The following is a 19,527-nucleotide window of genomic DNA, read 5'->3' as shown; positions in this document are numbered from 1 at the left end:
ACCTTGTTATTGTACTAGCTCCACTACTATACTGTGATGGTCTCCACACCTTATTGTACTAGCTCCACTACTATACTATGATGGTCTCCACACCTTGTAATCAAATGTATCTTTATAAAGCCCTTTTTACATCAGCTGATGTCACAAAATGATATACAGAATCTCAGCCTAAAACCCCAAACAGCAATGCAGATGTAGAAGCACTGTGGCTCCTCAATTAAGGTTCCACCAGAGGTAGTTCCAACAGAGGTAGTTCTGTAGTTGTATACAGCCAGACTTCATACAACTACAGGGTTCATGTAGATTGTTGGTAGAGAGGTAGTTCTGTAGTATCTAGCCAGACCGGAAGGGTTCATGCAGATTGTTGGTAGAGAGGTAGTTCTGTAGTATCTTGCCAGACTGGAAGGGTTCATGCAGATTGTTGGTAGAGGGGTCGTTCTGTAGTATCTAGTCAGACTGGAAGGGTTCATGCAGATTGTTGTTAGAGAGGTAGTTCTGTAGTATCTAGCCAGACTAGAAGGGTTCATGTTGGTTTGATGGAGGCAGTTTTAAGGGAATTAGGCACAGTGCCTGAATTAAGAAAGTGATTTATGATTGTATGAGTCCTGTGGGAACAGGGTTCAAGGGGCAGGTAGTTGACCTCATATTATGGACCATTTCAGAGACAGATGTTGGGGTTGTCAATGAGAATGTGGTGAAACTGCAGCTGGGAGGCTCAGTATGAAGCAGGGGGGCAGGTCTGAATCAAGGGGTAGATTGTACAGTGATGTAAATGCTCTTTATTTCAGATTTGGGGATTTAAAAAATGCATGAAAAATGGTACAAATTCAATGGAGTGGGTAAAGGAGGAGTTAGCGAGTGGTTGAACTAATTTCTTTAATGCAGAACATATAATTATGGGGTTCCGGTCACCATTTGCAATGAGATTGGTAAAGTATAACTTGTGTTCAGTGCCTCTTTGTATGCAGTCTGTTGATATACCAGAGCCTGGGGATGCAGTTAGCTTTGTTTTCCTCTAGCTATTCTGAAAGTCTCCAACTTTCATAGAACGTAGATCAATGTTAAACTAGGTAGCAGAGCGTTTGTTTGACTGAATGAATATGACATTGCATTAAATGCAGCGTTAGATGTAAGGTTTAAATTCTCATTTATTACACATCTTCACTAATCAATGCTTTCCTTTGGACGTATCAATATAATATTATTATTTAATTAAATACATTTTAAAAACACCCTTTTTTGTCAGAAAATAAAATAACATTTCCTTATACCGCGTTACCCACTCCAGTCAGCTGATGACGACGCTGCCAGTGTGACGTATAATCTAGTGGACAGGACACTTCAACAACAAAAGCGAGTCAGTCACTTCAGTAGCTTGCTAGGCGACATAGCCTAAACATTCAAGCTTTTTAGACTGTTTCAGTTTATATTTGCCTATGTTTTTTTAAACATACTTCTGTTTTATAGCTATTTGCCCCATTTATTTTCATATTTATGCTGTTAGTCAGGCAGATGTTTTACATTTGCATAGCGCTAGGCTAGTCGCTAATGCTAGCTAGCTAACATCCCCGACTATGAGCTCCCTAAACTTTTCCCCTCCTGTTAAAGAAGAAGAGGTCTTCTGGACGGAGAAAGAAGCTCTGGGGCTGAACATTGTCGTGAAAGAGGAGGAGGATGTCACAGTAAAACAAGAGGTAGAGGGTGAGGCTGTTACAGTGAAAGAAGAAGAGAAAGACGTTACAGTGAAAGAAGAGGAAGACTCGTTCAGAGTGAAAGAGGAGGAGGATGTTACAGTAAAAGAAGAGGAGAAAGAGGAGGATGCAATTTTTGGAGTGAAGGAGGGAGAGATAACTGTCACATTGAAGGAGGAGAAGGAAGAACATGAACAGGAGGAGGAGACGGGCGATCTGATTAACACCAGTAAGTACTGTCTTAAAAACAGGAGCACAAACTATTGTTGAACTGATGGGTGGTTTTAAAGCAACATTCTACTGAATATTTATGCTTGAATATGTTATTATTTAATGTAGGAATTGATAACTACACTGTAAGATGTGTATACCACCAAAGAGCGGGTCACCAACAAAACCTTAACAATGGATTCGAAAATTCACAACTTTAATGTCACTCAGAATTGACAAACAAGATATAAATGACATGCGATGTGTGTTGCTATAGTAACCCGTGGGGGGTGATGTATGTTGCTGTAGTAACCCGTGGGGGGTGATGTGTGTTGCTATAGTAACCCGTGGGGGGTGATGTGTGTTGCTATAATAACCTGTGAGGGGAGTGAACACCCAGACAGTTGACATCTCTGAAACAAAACCAGGAAGCTACTTCATCATTACCCAGAAAGGATTTGATGTTGAGATTTTTTTTAAACGGCTGCATTGGCTCTTTAATGTAAGATGCATACGGCTTCTTATGTGTTTTATTTATCCAACATAACTACCTTAGTGTGATAGCTTTCAATTAAAATAGTCAACAAGAAACAAAAATAATATTAACTACGACTACATACACCCTCCTAGCTAGCTGACCACCGATTTTTATTGCCATTCAATGTAAGTTAAGTTAGGTTTTAGTTAAGTTGGTTATGAGAGATTTCAAAAAAAGTAATATGTACACATTTTGTGCTACATTCTGTATATTGTAAAATTCGACTGTGACACATTTAATATACAACTTTTAACCTCTGAAATATAGCTAACGGGTTTGCTAATGTTGCTAGTTTAACTTAGTTGCTAAATGTTGATATAACTGTTTAGTAACCAAAAAGGAAAGAAATTGTAAGTGTTAGATAATACATATCACGAAAACAGCTGAATGTTGTCAAGCTATAGATCGATAATAGAGCTCAGTCTATTAACATGACATTATCTATTATTATAGAGCTCTGCTCAGCCTATAAACATGACATTATCTATTATTATAGAGCTCTGCTCAGCCTATAAGCATGACATTATCTATTATTATAGAGCTCTGCTCAGCCTATAAACATGACATTATCTATTATTATAGAGCTCTGCTCAGCCTAAAACATGACATTATCTATTATTATAGAGCTCTGTTCAGTCTATAAACATGACATTATCTAGTATTATAGAGCTCTTATTATGACATCAAGACATTCCCTGAGAAATTAAATTTGGAGCTCTACATAATTTGTTTTTAAATCTCACTGTCACCAAGTTTATTTTTAATGATGTAATGTTGTGAAAACTGACCTCAGGTTACTGAGGGATCTAGTCTAGATTAAACTTCATAGGAAGACAATTTTATTTAATGCAGGTGTCATTCAGGTCTCTCTGTTTAACTAAATAATCTGTCTTTGGCAGGAGACAGCGGGAAGAGTTCCTCAGAGGAAACAGACCCGGAAACGCCTAACCAACACCACTGCTCCCACTGTGGAAAGAGTTTTAGGTGGTTAGGGAGCCTGAAAATGCATGAGAGAATACATACAGGAGAAAAGCCCTACCACTGTTCCCACTGTGGAAAGAATTTTACTCAGTTAGGGGCCCTGGTTGGGCATGAGAGAACACACACAGGAGAGAAGCCTTATCACTGCTCCCACTGTGGAAAGAGTTTTAGGTGGTTATGGGTCCTGAAAAAGCATGAGAGAATACACACTGGAGAGAAGCCTTATCACTGTTCTCACTGTGGAAAGAGTTTTAGGTGGTTAGTGAGCCTGAAAACGCATGAGAGAATACACACAGGAGAAAAGCCTTTTCAATGTTCCCAGTGTGAAAAGAGTTTTAGGTGGTCAGGGAGTTTGAAAAAGCATGAGAGAAAACACACTGGAGAAAAGCCTTTCCAACATACTAATACACAGGAGGAGAAGACATACCACTGCTCGCATTGTGAAAAGACATTTTCCCAGTCAGAGGATCTGAAATCACACGAGAGAATAGAGAGGCTGTGTTCTGACTTATGTTTTTGACTGAGAATTTGTCCACGGCCAATATTCACAGGGCCAGGGACACCTGGAAAAAAATCAGCAGCGGACATTTCTGAACGTTTATCCAACAGACCTGTACATCCATGAATGGATCTCTATAATGTGTAACTATTTCTGATCTATGTATTGTTTAATTGTACTATGTTCGGTTTATTTATCTGTGGTTTTATTTCAACAGATTTTACTGATGCTATTAGATTGCTGGGTGGGGGGGGGGTTATATATGCAGTGCCTTCAGAAAGTATTCACGCCCCTTGACCTGCCCCACATTTTGTTGTGTTACAGCCTGAATTGAAATTGGATTCAATACCCCATAATGTCAAAGTGGAATTACGTTTTTGGAAATGTTTACAAATGTCATTAAAAGCCTAATTAAGTTCAGGAGTAAAGATTTTGCTTAAAAAGTCACATGATAAGTTGCATGGACTCACTCTGTGTGCAATAATAGTGTTTACTATGATTTCTGAATGCATACCTCATCTCTACCCCATACATACAATTATCTGTAATGCCCCTCAATCGAGCAGTGAATTTCAAACACAGATTCAACCACTAAGACCATGGAGGTTTTTCAACGCCTCGCAAAGTAGGGCACCAATTGGTAGATAGGAAGAAAGAAAAAAAAAGCAGACATTGAACATCCCTTTGAGCATTGTGGAGTTATTAATTACACTTTGGATGGTGTATCAATACACCCAGTCACTACAAAGATACAGGCATCCTTCCTAACTCAGTTTCTGGAGACGAAGGAAACCGCTCAGGGATTTCACCATGAGGCCAATGGTGACTTTAAAATAGTTAGTGTTTAATGGTTGTGACAGGAGAAAACTGAGGATGGATCAACATTGTAGTTACTCCACAATACTAACCTAAATGACAGAGTGAAAAGAAGGACGCCTGTACAGAAGAAAAAAATAAATTCCCAATCATGCATCCTGTTTGCAATGAGGCACTAAAGTAAAACTGCAACACACATTCCCAGTCAGAGGACCTGAAATCACATGAGAGAATAGAGAGGCTGTTGGCACTAAAGTAATACTGCAAAAAGAATCGGCAAAGAAATTAACTTTATATCCTGAATACAAAGCATTATGTTTGGGGCAAATCCAACACATCACTGACTACCACTCTTCATATTTTCAAGCATGGTGGAGGCTGCATCATTTTATGGGTATGCTTGTCATTGGCGTCACTAGAGGCGTAACTACAGTCCCTGGTTCTAATCCAGGCTGTATCACAACCGGCTGTGATCGGGAGTCTCATAGGGCGGCGCACAATTGGCCCAGCATCGTCCAGGCAAGGGGAGGGTTTGGCCGAACGGGACATCCTTGTCCCATCGCGCTCTAGCAACTCCTTGTGGCGGCCGGACGCATGCATGCATGCTGACTTCGGTTGCCGGCTGGACAGTGTTTCCTCCAACACGCTTCCAGGTTAAGCGAGCAGTGAGTCAAGAAGTACAGTGAGGCTAGGCAGGGTCGTGTTTCAGAGGATGCATGGCTCTCGACCTTCGCCTCTCCCCCTAGTCCGTAGGGGAGTTGCAATTGTATTTCACGAAAAAGGGGTAAAAGTACAAGAAAATAATAATAATACGCTGGTACTGAAATTAGATGTTTGTTTTTCCACAATAATGAATCCATAATTAACCCCCAGGAAGAGTAGCTGCTTCCTTGGTAGGAACTAATGGGGATCCATAATAAACCCCAGGAAGAGTAGCTGCTGCCTTGGCAGGAACTAATGGGGATCCATAATAAACCCCAGGAAGAGTAGCTGCTGCCTTGGCAGGAACTAATGGGGATCCATAATAAACCCCAGGAAGAGTAGCTGCTGCCTTGGCAGGAACTAATGGGGATCCATAATAAACCCCAGGAAGAGTAGCTGCTGCCTTGGCAGGAGCTAATTGGGATCCATAATAAACCCCAGGAAGAGCAGCTGCTGCCTTGGCAGGAACTACTCGGGATCCATAATAAACCCCAGGAAGTGTAGCTGCTGCCTTGGCAGGAACTAATGGGGATCCATAGTAAACCCCAGGAAGAGTAGCTGCTGCCTTGGCAGGAACTACTGGGGATCCATAATAAACCCCCAGGAAGTGTAGCTGCTGCCTTGGCAGGAACTACTGGGGATCCGTAAAAAACCCAAGGAAGAGTAGCTGCTGCCTTGGCAGGAACTAATGGGGATCCATAGTAAACCCCAGGAAGAGTAGCTGCTGCCTTGGCAGGAACTACTGGGGATCCATAATAAACCCCCAGGAAGTGTAGCTGCTGCCTTGGCAGGAACTACTGGGGATCCGTAAAAAACCCAAGGAAGAGTAGTTGCTGCCTTGGCAGGAACTAATGGGGATCCATAGTAAACCCCAGGAAGAGTAGCTGCTGCCTTGGCAGGAACTACTCGGGATCCATAATAAACCCCAGGAAGTGTAGCTGCTGCCTTGGCAGGAACTAATGGGGATCCATAGTAAACCCCAGGAAGAGTAGCTGCTGCCTTGGCAGGAACTACTGGGGATCCATAATAAACCCCCAGGAAGTGTAGCTGCTGCCTTGGCAGGAACTACTGGGGATCCGTAAAAAACCCAAGGAAGAGTAGCTGCTGCCTTGGCAGGAACTAATGGGGATCCATAGTAAACCCCAGGAAGAGTAGCTGCTGCCTTGGCAGGAACTAATGGGGATCCATAGTAAACCCCAGGAAGAGTAGCTGCTGCCTTGGCAGGAACCAATGGGGATCCATAATAAACCCCAGGAAGAGTAGCTGCTGCCTGCTGCCTTGTATTGTGAGATTTTGAGTGAAAACCTCCTTCCATCAGCAAGGGCATTGAAGATTAAACGTGGCGGGGTCTTCCAGCATGACAATGATCCCAAACACATCGCCCAGGCAACAAAGGAGTGGCTTCATAAGAAGCATTTCAAGGTCCTGGAGTGGCCTAGCCAGTCTCCAGATCTCAACCCCATAGAAAATCTTTGGAGGGAGTTGAAAGTCCGTGTTGCCCAGCAACAGCCCCAAAACATCGCTGCTCTAGAGGAGATCTGCATGCAGGAATGGGCCAAAATACCAGCAACAGTGTGTGAAAACCTGGTGAAGACTTACAGAAAACGTTTGACCTCTTTCATTGCCAACAAAGGGTATATAACAAAGTATTGAGATAAACTTTTGTTATTGACCAAATACTTATTTTCCACCATCATTTGCAAATAAATTCATTAAAAATCCTACAATGTGATTTTCTGGATTTTCTTTTCTCATTTTGTCTGTCATAGTTGAAGTGTACCTATGATGAACATTACAGGCCTCTCATCTTTTTAAGTGGGAGAACTTGCACAATTGGTGGCTGACTAAATACTTTTTTGCCCCACTTTACATATGAAATGAGTATGTGAACATTATTAAAGTGACTAGTGTTCTATTCCTTAAAGTGGCCAATGATTTCAAGTCTGTGTATGTAGGCAGCAGCCTCTCTGTGTTAGCAATGGCTATTTAACAGTCTGATGGTCTTGAGATTGAAAAACAGCTTCTGTCTCTCGGTCCCAGCTTTGATGCACCTGTACTGATTTCGCCTTCTGGATGATACCCGGGGTGAACAGGCAATGGCTCGGGTAATAACAAAGAGTAGTTTATTAAAGTAGTTCATTAAAGTAATTTAGGCTTTATGACTGCTGAATACCAACTATCAATCACTTAGATCATGTATTTTCAGGTAGAGATAGATCCTTGGGACGTCCCTAGCCCGTTGAAGTTGACATTTAAAATGGTTACGATAGGGGTTTAGGGTAGGGATGTCCCAAGGATCCCAGATAGCATTGACCATTGTGCATTGTTCTGTCTCTTTTACATAGCACGTGATGGGTTCTGACGTTTGACCTTGAAAATATGAAATATCCTTTATGTGAAATTGAATGAAACAATAATGTATGTTGATGCTAATATGATGTACAATATTCCATGTTGTTTATATATGATAACAATAGAGTAATATATTTAATATGCCATATACTATTTTTTAACAGTTTCACAAATTAATTTTAATTAACTTAATCATTATGATTCAACATCAGTTCACCGCCTCACCTCATACTGTATTGGAGCAGCAGCAGCTGACTGCCCGGTTCAACGTCACTTCACCGTCTCACCTCATACTGTATTGGAGCAGCAGCTGACTGCCCGGTTCAACGTCAGTTCACCGTCTCACCTCATACTGTATTGGAGCAGCAGCAGCTGACTGCCCGGTTCAACGTCACTTCACCGTCTCACCTCATACTGTATTGGAGCAGCAGCTGACTGCCCGGTTCAACGTCAGTTCACCGTCTCACCTCATACTGTATTGGAGCAGCAGCAGCTGACTGCCCGGTTCAACGTCACTTCACCGTCTCACCTCATACTGTATTGGAGCAGCAGCTGACTGCCCGGTTCAACGTCACTTCACCGTCTCACCTCATACTGTATTGGAGCAGCAGCAGCTGACTGCCCGGTTCAACGTCAGTTCACCGTCTCACCTCATACTGTATTGGAGCAGCAGCAGCTGACTGCCCGGTTCAACGTCACTTCACCGTCTCACCTCATACTGTATTGGAGCAGCAGCAGCTGACTGCCCGGTTCAACGTCAGTTCACCGTCTCACCTCATACTGTATTGGAGCAGCAGCAGCTGACTGCCCGGTTCAACGTCAGTTCACCGTCTCACCTCATACTGTATTGGAGCAGCAGCAGCTGACTGCCCGGTTCAACATCAGTTCACCGTCTCACCTCATACTGTATTGGAGCAGCAGCAGCTGACTGCCCAGTTCAACATCAGTTCACCGTCTCACCTCATACTGTATTGGAGCAGCAGCAGCTGACTGCCCAGTTCAACATCAGTTCAACGTCTCACCTCATACTGTATTGGAGCAGCAGCAGCTGACTGCCCGGTTCAACGTCAGTTCACCGTCTCACCTCATACTGCATTGGAGCAGCAGCAGCTGACTGCCCAGTTCAACAGCAGTTCACCGTCTCACCTCATACTGTATTGGAGCAGCAGCAGCTGACTGCCCAGTTCAACAGCAGTTCACCGTCTCACCTCATACTGTATTGGAGCAGCAGCTGACTGCCCGGTTCAACGTCAGTTCACCGTCTCACCTCATACTGCATTGGAGCAGCAGCAGCTGACTGCCCAGTTCAACAGCAGTTCACTGTCTCACCTCATACTGTATTGGAGCAGCAGCAGCTGACTGCCCAGTTCAACAGCAGTTCACCGTCTCACCTCATACTGTATTGGAGCAGCAGCAGCTGACTTGATCGTTGATGCTAATCATCATGTTTGAATCTGAGAGTAAATAGAGCCGACTACAACTCTAAAAATGAAGGGTTCAACTGGAATTGTTCTCAGATCCCTTTAAGAACCGTAGGGTTGTTGGTCAATGAAAAACAGCCCCAAAAGGTTCTTCAAAGAACTTGTTAGAAGGTGGGTTCATCGAGGAACCTCCGTTGTTGCTGGACTTTGTTAACTAACTAACTAAGAACGGTGACCTGTCCAGACAAGATGTTACAACGAACTGAATCGTTAGTGGAGGTCTTCCTCTTTATATAGCCTGCTACAGCATGTAATACTATTAACTCACAAGGGGGCATAAGGTTACATAGACAATACTATCCCATTTTGGAAACGTTACATGTACAATACTATCCCATTTTGGAAATGTTACATGGACAATACTATCCCATTTCGGAAACATTACATGTACAATACTATCCCATTTTGGAAATGTTACATGTCTGCCCCCTTGTTGAAGGAAATGAATAGCTTAGATGAAAGCTGTAGATGGGATTCAAATGCATGATGGTGTTAATACATTTTCTGGACTACCTCTTCTGTATAAATGCCCTTCAGGAAAATGTTGCGTATAGTCTTTAAAGTCAGCCTGATGAAATATTGAACAATTTGTGTACAAAGATATCTTGAAATGTGATATTAGGCCTGTATGGCAGTACTGTTACTGTATGGCAGTACTGTTACAGTATGGCAGTACTGTATTGGCTAATGCTTTCTCCAATATGTTCTTCTATTTTGCATTACATTGTATGTCGATGCCATTTATCTTTCAATATTTATTTTATATATATATTAATGCTTTTAAGACTATTCTTTGGCACATTTTCTCGTCCTTTGAAATTCTTATAGGACAGAACATGGACACAATGCAACTGGGATCAAGAAGAAGAAGGAACAGATATGTTGTAGGACAGCTGCATTTGAAGTGTACATTTAACCTACATAGCAGTCAATACTAACTGACATATATTAGCATACAAATGTGTGCAAATTATCTTTTCAGATCTTCTCAGAAATTAATCAAGTCCATGGAATGGATATAGACAAAAAGAGAATTCAAGGACCCTCAGAGGTATAGAGGCGAGGCAGGGGTGAGGACATCGTCCTGCTATTTTGACAGTCCCTGAAGGACAATACAGAAGAGGTATTTGCTCTTATTCCTTCCCTTTCTCTAATGTATTTTGTAATAAAATGAGCAAATGTAGTAAGATCATTGCTTTACTTTACTAGGACTGGAGACCACAGCAGCGATTTTACTCTTGCCCAACCTCTTCAAAGAGGACCCAAGGTATGCCTTTGCACAAATTATATGTTTCTTCATGCTTAAATAAAACTACAGCTGAACATTTTTTATGTTCTTTGTAATTGTATGTGTATTAATCTTTCCTTACTTTTGTTGACACAGATTTCACCGCTCGGCGGAAATCCATTTCACCATGAGAGTGAAATCCCGCTGGCCTTTGATGGGGAGAACATCCTCGCCCTCGAGGACGTCCTCATGGGACTTGGGGCTCTGCTAGGGCTGAATTTTTTATTTTCTCTTAAATTTCCCCAAAATGTCAGAAAACACTTATGTTAAGTTACTGTGTTCTGGGGAGAAGAGAAGTTGGGGTGAAGTTACCAGAGCCGGTCATAAAGATGGAAAACTTCCTAACATAACTAAGTGAATATGATATACACACTAAAGCTGAAAAATCTGTATTTAGCATCAAGTCTACAATATTGTTAGTTTACCTATGATTCATTTTTAATGTATGTTGTTTTTATTGTACATCATCATTTATATTGGTTTTAAATGTCATGAAAAGCACTATACAAAATAAATGTATTATTTATTATGGTCTGACATGTCTGCAGAAATGTTGCAATTTTGTAATGTGTTTTGTAAATATTAATTCACATTTGTGGTGCCACTAAAAAAACAATGAATTATTTAAATCAATATTGTTATTATTAAAATATGTTTTTATAATGGAGGGAGGAGGGGGGACAGGGAGTTTAAAAAATGAACCCCAAAAGGTTCTTTGAGGAACCATTATACGGGGTTCTTCAAAGATCTTATCGGGGTTCCCACAGAAGGTTCTTCAAATAACTTTTAGGGGTTCCCCCACAGTTTCAATTTTAAGAACCCCTAAAGGATACTCCAGGAACCTTTACTTTTAGAGTGTATATTGATAAAAGTCACCTTGTCTGAGAGACATTTACATAGTTATACACAGCCCGATTTGGGATTACTATTTTATATCGGCCATAATTTGACGTTACCTGCTGAGTGGGCATGACCAAAGTTATTATATTTAGCTACACTTTGTTGTACATTTTTACACTATAATAAATCTTTCTGATGCCACATCGCCCGTTTTCGAAGGGAGTCGTTGGTTTTTAGGGGCAGTCGCTTTTTAGCTTTTTGTCTGAAAGTATTTTCTCAGCTGCGAAACCAACTCCAGTCAGCAGATGGCGATGTGCGTCTTTAATGTGATTCTGCCACTGTGACGTGTAATCTTGTGGACGGGACGCACAAGATTAACACACACAGTTAATCACTTTTCTACCAGCCTGGCAGTTTCTAGCCGTTCCTCTCCTCCCTAGATTAGAGGGATCTTTGAAGGGGCCTCTTTCCTGTTGTCCTTTCTTGTCTCAACTCTCACATTACCTCATAGTGACACTATGGTCTAGTCACACACATTATGGAATTATGACTATCACATTTCATACAATTATATGATTTCAGGGTGGAGTCCTTAGTCATTACTTTAAACATATAAATGTGTGTTATAATATGACTGTTTGTATTTTTGACTTCAGAGCTCTCTGAATAAAGAATTAACATTTTGCAGTATCTGAGACTTTGCCTAATTCTTATTTTGAATCCGGGATTTACAACCTCGGGTGAATTGGTCAAAGCTATAAAATAGTTCGGTTAGAACATCGGGAGAAAATTCTCATGACAAGAGCCTACGAGGCTTTTCTAAAAACTCCACTTGTTTCGCTCACCTTTCTTTTTTTTTAAACTACGCTTGAGATGTGGTATCCACTCTGCTCGCTGCCTCTCAGGTCAAAGGTGGGTCCATTTGCTCCGTTCCCGAAGTGTCTCTCTGGGACACCAAATTAGAGGGATCCCTCGTCGATAATTTACCATCAGGAGTCATTTACCAGGTCGTGAGTCACCAAGTGAAGATTCACATCCCCATCGCGAAATGTGGTTGTTCATTTCTTTAAAATCAATTGAGACAAACTTATCACACAAGTCAGAGTTATTCTTAAACTAAATCTTTATTCACTTAATATGGGAGCAGGGCAATACAACGCACACGTATAAAGTGAATCAATTGAGTGCTCTGCGATAATGATGGCTGGTTGACGAATCACCCCCAGATGAAAGTACAAAGGTCTTTTATAGCCAAGAAACACCCCTCTCAACCTACATGAACAACAGATGTATAGAACGGGTCACAAGGTTAAGATTTGTATGAAAGAGTTATAATTCTCAGCAGACAGTATCTGCTATAAAAACAGTAGTCTTTGTGTAGAGACCAGGGGTCTGGCCCTGGGGTCATCTCTCCCTGGTACCATATAGAATATTAACTCATGCTCTGGAATGTGGTCTCTTTAGGATTTATCACCCAAAATACATTGTAAATCTCCTGTCAGTGTTTTCTCCCAGAGGCCCATCCTCAGTAGAACACACAGACACAATAGTTATAAGAACCCTCTATTCTGTTGCATAAAACAACCATTTGATGCAATAAAAGTATTATAACATAATCTTGCAATTTTTGCTATCAGTGTCCACTGAAAGTTGACTAGTAATAACAACTGGGACATAAAAGTCCCCCACCATGAGACCCATTAAATCTGCCCAAGAAGAGGCAAACAAAAGAACTGGTGTAACACATACTGACTAACGAGGTGACACCAATCAGTGCGCCCTACGTGCTAACAAGCTATACGTGCTAATGAGCGAAATGTGCTAACGCGCTAAAGTCCAACCTCAAAACATAAATGGAAAAACCAAAGCCAGTAACACATTCCCCTTAAGACAATAACAAATATATCCTACATTTTTGATGGAAAGGTTTGCACACCACCAACACTTCCATTTCACATTATAATCAACTACAATGCTTCACATTCTACAATATTAACATGGTGTCTACTGGCTGTCAACAATTAAAAACAATCAAATGTATTTCTAAATAATAATATACTATAGTATTATTTCTGACCTTTTTCTTTCTATAGAATCCTAAAGCTAATTTTGAAAAAAAACTCCACTGTCTTCTAGAACTCTCCTCTTCCTAAAACTCACTAGCTTCTAGAACTCTCGTCCCCTTGGAACGAGCTCAAACAAAAATCATCTCCAATACGGAAAAACTTGCAGTCAAAATCAATTGTGATCGACTACACCCCCCTGAAGACAATCAACAACCAAGTTGTCCTTACCACGGACATATCTGATTTCAAGAGGAAACTCCTGCAATATCCGTAGTAACTTTCCACCTCACCGTGGAGCTTCTCTCTCTTTTCAGGGTTCACTAGATAGGCATGTTGTTGGATCTGGGCCCAGTCCCCAATGTCATGCTCTAGTACATTTGGGTTGGCACATCTGAGAATGATATTATAAAAGCAGGATAACAATGTCAATATAATTGTACTCAAATTGTCAGTTGGTGTATAAATAATTATGATTACTAAATGTAAATATGAACACCAAATGTTCACCCCTTTGTTAATATGTATTGGCAATAATTCACTTAGTGGTGATGCATGGAATAATAAAACATGTATATTTTGTCAGGCTGGATGTTTGAAATATGAGGTGATTTGAGTCATGCTTCTTCAGTAGTGGAATAAAGACCATTAGCATTTAAATGTTGTCAAGAAATACTGGAGTGATGTAGGATTGTTAATAAAATTGATTTAGACCAATTTATTATACTGTGTCCATGTGTATAGGCTGCAAGTACGTTGAAATTAAGTTGTTTTCAAGTCATTGAAAAAACAACATTTTACTAGGTGGGATTCATTCATTCACCATTCACATATTGATTACAGCTATTAGATTTTTCTCCTGTGTGTGTTCTCTGGTGCAGCTTCAAAGTGTTTGATGTTGAAAGGCTTTTCCCACAATCTGAACAGTGGTGAAGCTTCTCTACTGTGTGTGTGTTCTCTCATGCACTATTAGGCTGCTTGACTGAGTAAAACTCTTCCCACATTGATTACAGCTATAAGGTTTCTCTCCTGTGTGTGTTCTCTGGTGTACAATCAGATTGCCAGATGTAACAAAACATTTCCCACATTGATCACAGCTAAAAGGTTTCTCTCCAGTGTGTGTTCTCTGGTGCACTATCAGGCAGCTTGACAAAGTAAAACTCTTCCCACATTGATCACAGCCATAAGGTTTCTCCCCAGTGTGTATTCTCTGGTGTGATTTCAGGTTGCTTTGCTGAGAAAAACGCTTTCCACATTGAGCACAGCCATAAGGTTTCTCTCCTGTGTGTATTCTCTGATGTGATTTTAGGTTGCTTTGCTGAGTAAAACTATTCCCACAGTGATCGCAGCCAAAAGGTTTCTCTCCTGTGTGAATTCTTTGATGCATTTTAAGGTCTACTGAAGAGTTGAATCTCTTCCCACATTCAGAGCAGCAGTGAGATTTCTCTCCAGTGTGTATTCTCAGGTGAACTTTTAGTGAATCTGATCTTGAGAAACATTTCCCGCAGTCAGAGCAGCAGTAAGGTTTCTCTCCAGTGTGATTTCTCAGATGTATAATAAGTTCTGATGAAGATTTGCAACATTTCCCACAATCAGAGCAACAGTGAGATTTATCACCTGTGTGAATTCTCTGGTGCAGTTTTAGTGAATCTGATCTTGAGAAACATTTCCCACAGTCAGAGCAGCAGTAAGGTTTTTCTCCTGTGTGATTTCTCAGATGTATTTTAAGTTCTGATGAAGATTTGCAACATTTCCCACAATCAGAGCAGCAGTGAGATTTATCACCTGTGTGAATTCTCTGGTGTAGTTTAAGTGAATCGGATCTTGAGTAACTCTTCCCACAGTCAGAGCAGCAGTGAGATTTCTTCCCTGTGGATCTTTGCAGGTGTTTCTTGAGATGTTTTGATGTGGAGAGACTCTGCTCTGCATCGTGATGTTGTTGAGGCTCCCCAGAGGATCCACAATAGTCCCGTCTCTCTCCTGTGTGAACAACAAAGTCAGACAGATGGTTAAAGGCCTACAGCAACAGAAATCCACTGAGGTAAAAAGTGATGCCCAGAGCGTACCCATGAAGTTGTACAACAATTGACGTCTGTTAAATTATTTGACAATTGTCTGAAGACAGGCAAGTGAGCAACAATATATTTGTCATATAGTCATATTTTGTATCCCTTTACATTAGTAGTAAAATCGATGATTGTAGGCTAGAAAAAAGTTAAAGTTGTTGAAATCCTAAGTGGTGTGCCAGATAACTTTTGGTCCCCAATATATGCCCCTTTCTGTGTTTGATCAAATTGGCACACGAGGGCGATGCCCACACAATTTGTTTGCAGAAACTCCTCCATGCTAATGAGGAAACCAATAGATATGGATGTAGTATATCTGCCTCGTTATACCAATACCATAGAAATACGGTAGGACCCATAACTTCACCTAACAACAACATAGACCATGACTATATAGCATTTAATATTTCAGGTAAAACATGGAAACTAAAATGTCTTTGTCATGACATTTCATAATCTGATCACCAGATAATGTTGTGAATAATCCCACAACTCTGTAATGTGTTGTCATTCTAAATGTCCTGAATAAAGGAAAATAGCTCTGTGTGTTGTACAATAGCCTATCCATCAAGGAACAGTTCTCTACACATTATGAGCTAAATATCTCTGTGTCCAAACAGTCTAACGAGACCCTACTGTAAATCAAGCAGACAATAACACATTATAAACATCAATTTGTTAGGGATGTTGGATCCAACATAGATCACGGCATTACTGTCTTTACCGACGTAATGAATGAAGAAGCACTTTGGTTGTTGTTGCATGTTGTGATGTTTGTCATTTGACTGTCATTCAGAAAATGATTTCCTGGATCAGCTGATCAATTTCAGATTTCCCCTTTAACACCACACACACATCAGTCAAACACCTGCCTCTGTGTTTAACATAGTAACGGTACCTACAGTTGAAGTCGGAAGTTTACATACACTTTAGCTAACTACATTTAAACTCAGTTATTCACAATTCCTGACATTCAGCTTTATTTCTTTCATCACATTCCCAGTGAGTCAGAAAATTACATACACTCAATTAGTATTTGGTAGCATTGCCTTTAAATTGTTTAACTTGGATCAAACGTTTCCGGTAGCCTTCCACAGGCTTCCCACAATAAAAGTTGGGTGAATTTAGTCCCATTCCTCCTGACAGAGCTGGTGTAACTGAGTCATGTTTGTAGGCCTCCTTGCTTTCAGTTCTGCCCACAAAATTTCTATAGGATTGAGGTTGGGTCTTTGTGATGGCAACTCCAATACCTTGACTTTGTTGTTCTTAAGCCATTTTGCCAAAACTTTGGAAGTATGCTTGGGGCCAGCTGACATCAGCTATTTAGCCAACTAGCTATGGTCAGCGAGCTGGAGCACTAACTACCGGAGACCAGTTAGAACCCAACTAAAACATGACTGCAGATCAAAGGAGCAGATACATACAGAATGATGGCAGGGGAAATCCCCAACATCCAAAATAGATAGATTCCAGATGTCAGTCAGCTAGCGCGCTAGCAGTAAGCCAAGGTGGAAAAACATACAAAACTCCCGTAGTCTACTTCACAGAGAAAATGCTGAAAAGTAGTGATGGGGAACAACTTCCTGAAGCATTGACGCTTTCCAACCAATAGTGTCAAAAATTGTTTTATTACTCAAAGCTTTAAGAATTCCAGAATTTATAACAGCCAAATTATACAATTATTATAGATGACGTGCCACACCGTAGCGCGTAGCAGCATAGCTTTTATGCCTTCTACTAAACCACTGGCCATGTTCGAGAGCGTCAAAGTCCATGCTGCATTTTGGGTAAATGGTGACTGGCTGACTGATTTATAAATAATAATGAGTAGTTATTTATGATGCAAGGTGATTTGTAGATCAGTTAGTCTGCAGTTGACTGCACTGTTCTGTTCTGAAATGAAGCTTCAGAAATCATTGATCACGTGCTGCTGATAAAGTGTTACAGGCATCGGCACACTGCTTTGAAGTATACTGCTTAGCAATTTTGCCGCATGCCTCGTAGCTGTCGGTATCAAATGTAACATCCCTACCGAAAAGGTTTTAAAAAGAAAGGAGCAAACCGGTATGATTTTCTCTTTTGTTTTGAGCCCACAGCAAGAAGGCGCCCGAGCCTACCGTGCTAATGAGTTCCCTCTAGATAACACAACCGTCGAGTTAGTTATCCGATTTCATTTCATATTTACGGTGTTGCTGTTATTAGTCAGCTAGCGGGCTGGTTAAGTTAGCATTAGCCTAGCTAGCTAACATCTCCGACCATGAGGTCACTAAGCTTGCTAAATTTTGACTGGTACCATTATTTTCTCATGCAATCACAGTAGGTTGTATCCAATTGGTTGTATCTCTCTAGGTCATGCCGGTAGGTTACAGTAGGTTGTATCTCTCTAGGTCATGCCAGTAAGTTACAGTAGGTTGTAACCAAGTGAGAACAATTGTCAACGCATTGTGGAAAGTGGCGAATTTGGTCAACAACAAAATGAATGGCTTATTTGCTACGTGAGGTTTACTTGATCTAACAGAAGTTTCGTAATTCTTAAGTTGTTATGTAGACACGTGATATACCGACAACTTTGATAAAAACACTATAGGAGTTGTTTCCAGATCGCGATGCATATTCATGCTAGTAGCTTAGCATCTCTCTCCATTGAATACAGGTGGTTGACGACAACAACCCTCATAGAATATAAACAATATATTACAATAATAAGATGAATCCACCAATCCAAAGAAAGGATAGGTGGGAGCTAGACAACCCGCAGTGCCGCTTTGTGGACAACGACTCCCCTCGTTAGGACGGAGAGACATCTTGTCAGTATATCCATAATATTTGGTGTAGCCAACCCAACTCTCGCATGGCACTATTGGGGGGCACGGTGCGTAGTGAATCATCACTACATGAAAATCACAACATGCCGTGCACCCCAGTCTGCTGTCAGCAGATAGACCCTTCTCAAATATATATGTTAAGTCACTTTTTGGAAACAGAACGGAGAAAACAAGGGGTAGCTTGTTCTCTACGTCGTCTGATTCTAGACATATCAGTCATCATCCTAGGGCCCTCCGTTGAAGAGGTATTGATGAGCCAACTTCGAATATCCAAAGTTAAAAACAAATTTAAGGCGGTACTTACTGGTTTTAATCAGATCTCCTATCTCCACCCCTTCATCTTCATTTTTCAATGTGACAGTAATCTCCCCTTCCTTCTTCACTCCAAAAACTGCATCCTCGTCTTTCTCTTCCTCCTCTTCTTTTACTGTAACATCCTCCTCTTTCACTCTGAACGCGTCTTCCTCTGTAACAGCATCACCCTCTACTTCTTGTTTAACTGTGACATCCTTCTCTGCCTTCTCCTCTTTCACGACAATGTTCAGCCCCAGAGCTTCTTTCTCCGTCCAGCAGATCTCCTCTTCTTTAACAGGAGGAGAGTAGTTTAGGGAGCTCATGTTCGGGGATGTTAGGTAGCTAGCTATCATTAGCGACTAGGCTAGTGCTAATTTAACCAGCCAGCTACTATAGCTGACTAATACAAAATAACGTAATATTAAATTAAATAGGTTAACAAGTAGATACAACAGAAGTGTGTCTAAAACACAGTACCTAATATACACCGAAAGCGTATAAATAGCTTGAATCTTTCGGCTATGTTGGCTAGCAAGCTACCGAGGTGGTTGACGAGCTGTTTCTGAAGAACCGTCCACTAGATTATACAGCAGGCAGCATCGCCTGAAAGAAGCACATCGCCGTCTGCTGACTGGAGAGGAAACGCAGTTGAGGATCATATTTTATTTTCAGACAAACATGATTTTAAATGGATTGAATTATATAATACTATTATATTGACACATGCAAAGACAAGAACGTGTTGATTGATTAGTGCGAATAAACAAATGTTTACTACAGCACATTTAAGGCAGTTTCATTAAGTCATACTAAATCTAAATAAGTAGCTAGCTACTGTAGGTCTCATACATGGTGTAACAATACATCATGTAGATGTATAT

General features: G+C 40.9%; 2 protein-coding genes and 1 long non-coding RNA gene across 3 annotated transcripts; 2 read left to right on the top strand and 1 right to left on the bottom strand.

Annotated features, from left to right (window-relative positions):
• The first annotated feature begins 1,315 nt into the window (after window positions 1-1,315).
• LOC118938262 (zinc finger protein 436-like) lies at window positions 1,316-4,280 on the top strand. Its single transcript, XM_036940707.1, has 2 exons — window positions 1,316-1,920; window positions 3,339-4,280. Exons 1-2 carry the CDS (start codon window positions 1,575-1,577, stop codon window positions 3,938-3,940), a joined length of 948 nt encoding a protein of 315 aa, XP_036796602.1. The 5' UTR covers window positions 1,316-1,574; the 3' UTR covers window positions 3,941-4,280.
• Window positions 4,281-9,026: 4,746 nt separating this feature from the next.
• Window positions 9,027-11,032, top strand: LOC110487526. The gene is made up of 3 exons (XR_002468280.2): window positions 9,027-10,393; window positions 10,480-10,537; window positions 10,655-11,032. It is a non-coding gene; the product is annotated as an uncharacterized LOC110487526 (long non-coding RNA).
• Window positions 11,033-12,503: 1,471 nt separating this feature from the next.
• On the bottom strand, window positions 12,504-19,228 carry LOC110485131 (zinc finger protein 501-like). Its single transcript, XM_036940704.1, has 2 exons — window positions 18,657-19,228; window positions 12,504-15,441 (listed from the first exon to the last, which is right to left on the bottom strand). The coding sequence occupies exons 1-2, from the start codon at window positions 18,997-18,999 to the stop codon at window positions 14,402-14,404; spliced, it is 1,383 nt and encodes a 460-aa protein (XP_036796599.1). The 5' UTR covers window positions 19,000-19,228; the 3' UTR covers window positions 12,504-14,401.
• Between the last annotated feature and the right edge of the window lie 299 nt (window positions 19,229-19,527).

The sequence above is a fragment of the Oncorhynchus mykiss genome, chromosome 13 (assembly GCF_013265735.2).
Source record: "Oncorhynchus mykiss isolate Arlee chromosome 13, USDA_OmykA_1.1, whole genome shotgun sequence".
Taxonomy (NCBI): Eukaryota; Metazoa; Chordata; class Actinopteri; order Salmoniformes; family Salmonidae; genus Oncorhynchus; species Oncorhynchus mykiss.
The sequence above is the reverse complement of the archived record's forward strand: the minus strand, read 5'-3'. Positions and strand labels throughout refer to the sequence as shown.

What these genes read in the sequence shown, in the direction of transcription:
- LOC110485131 (XM_036940704.1), bottom strand. Translation starts at nt 18,999, where the DNA reads ATGATAGCTAGCTACCTAACATCCCCGAACATGAGCTCCCTAAACTAC. An exon ending in AGGAGATCTGATTAAAACCA is followed by an intron (nt 15,442 to 18,656) that starts GTAAGTACCGCC and finishes TTGTTCACACAG; the next exon opens with GAGAGAGACGGGACTATTGT.
- LOC118938262 (XM_036940707.1), top strand. Translation starts at nt 1,575, where the DNA reads ATGAGCTCCCTAAACTTTTCCCCTCCTGTTAAAGAAGAAGAGGTCTTC. An exon ending in GGGCGATCTGATTAACACCA is followed by an intron (nt 1,921 to 3,338) that starts GTAAGTACTGTC and finishes TGTCTTTGGCAG; the next exon opens with GAGACAGCGGGAAGAGTTCC.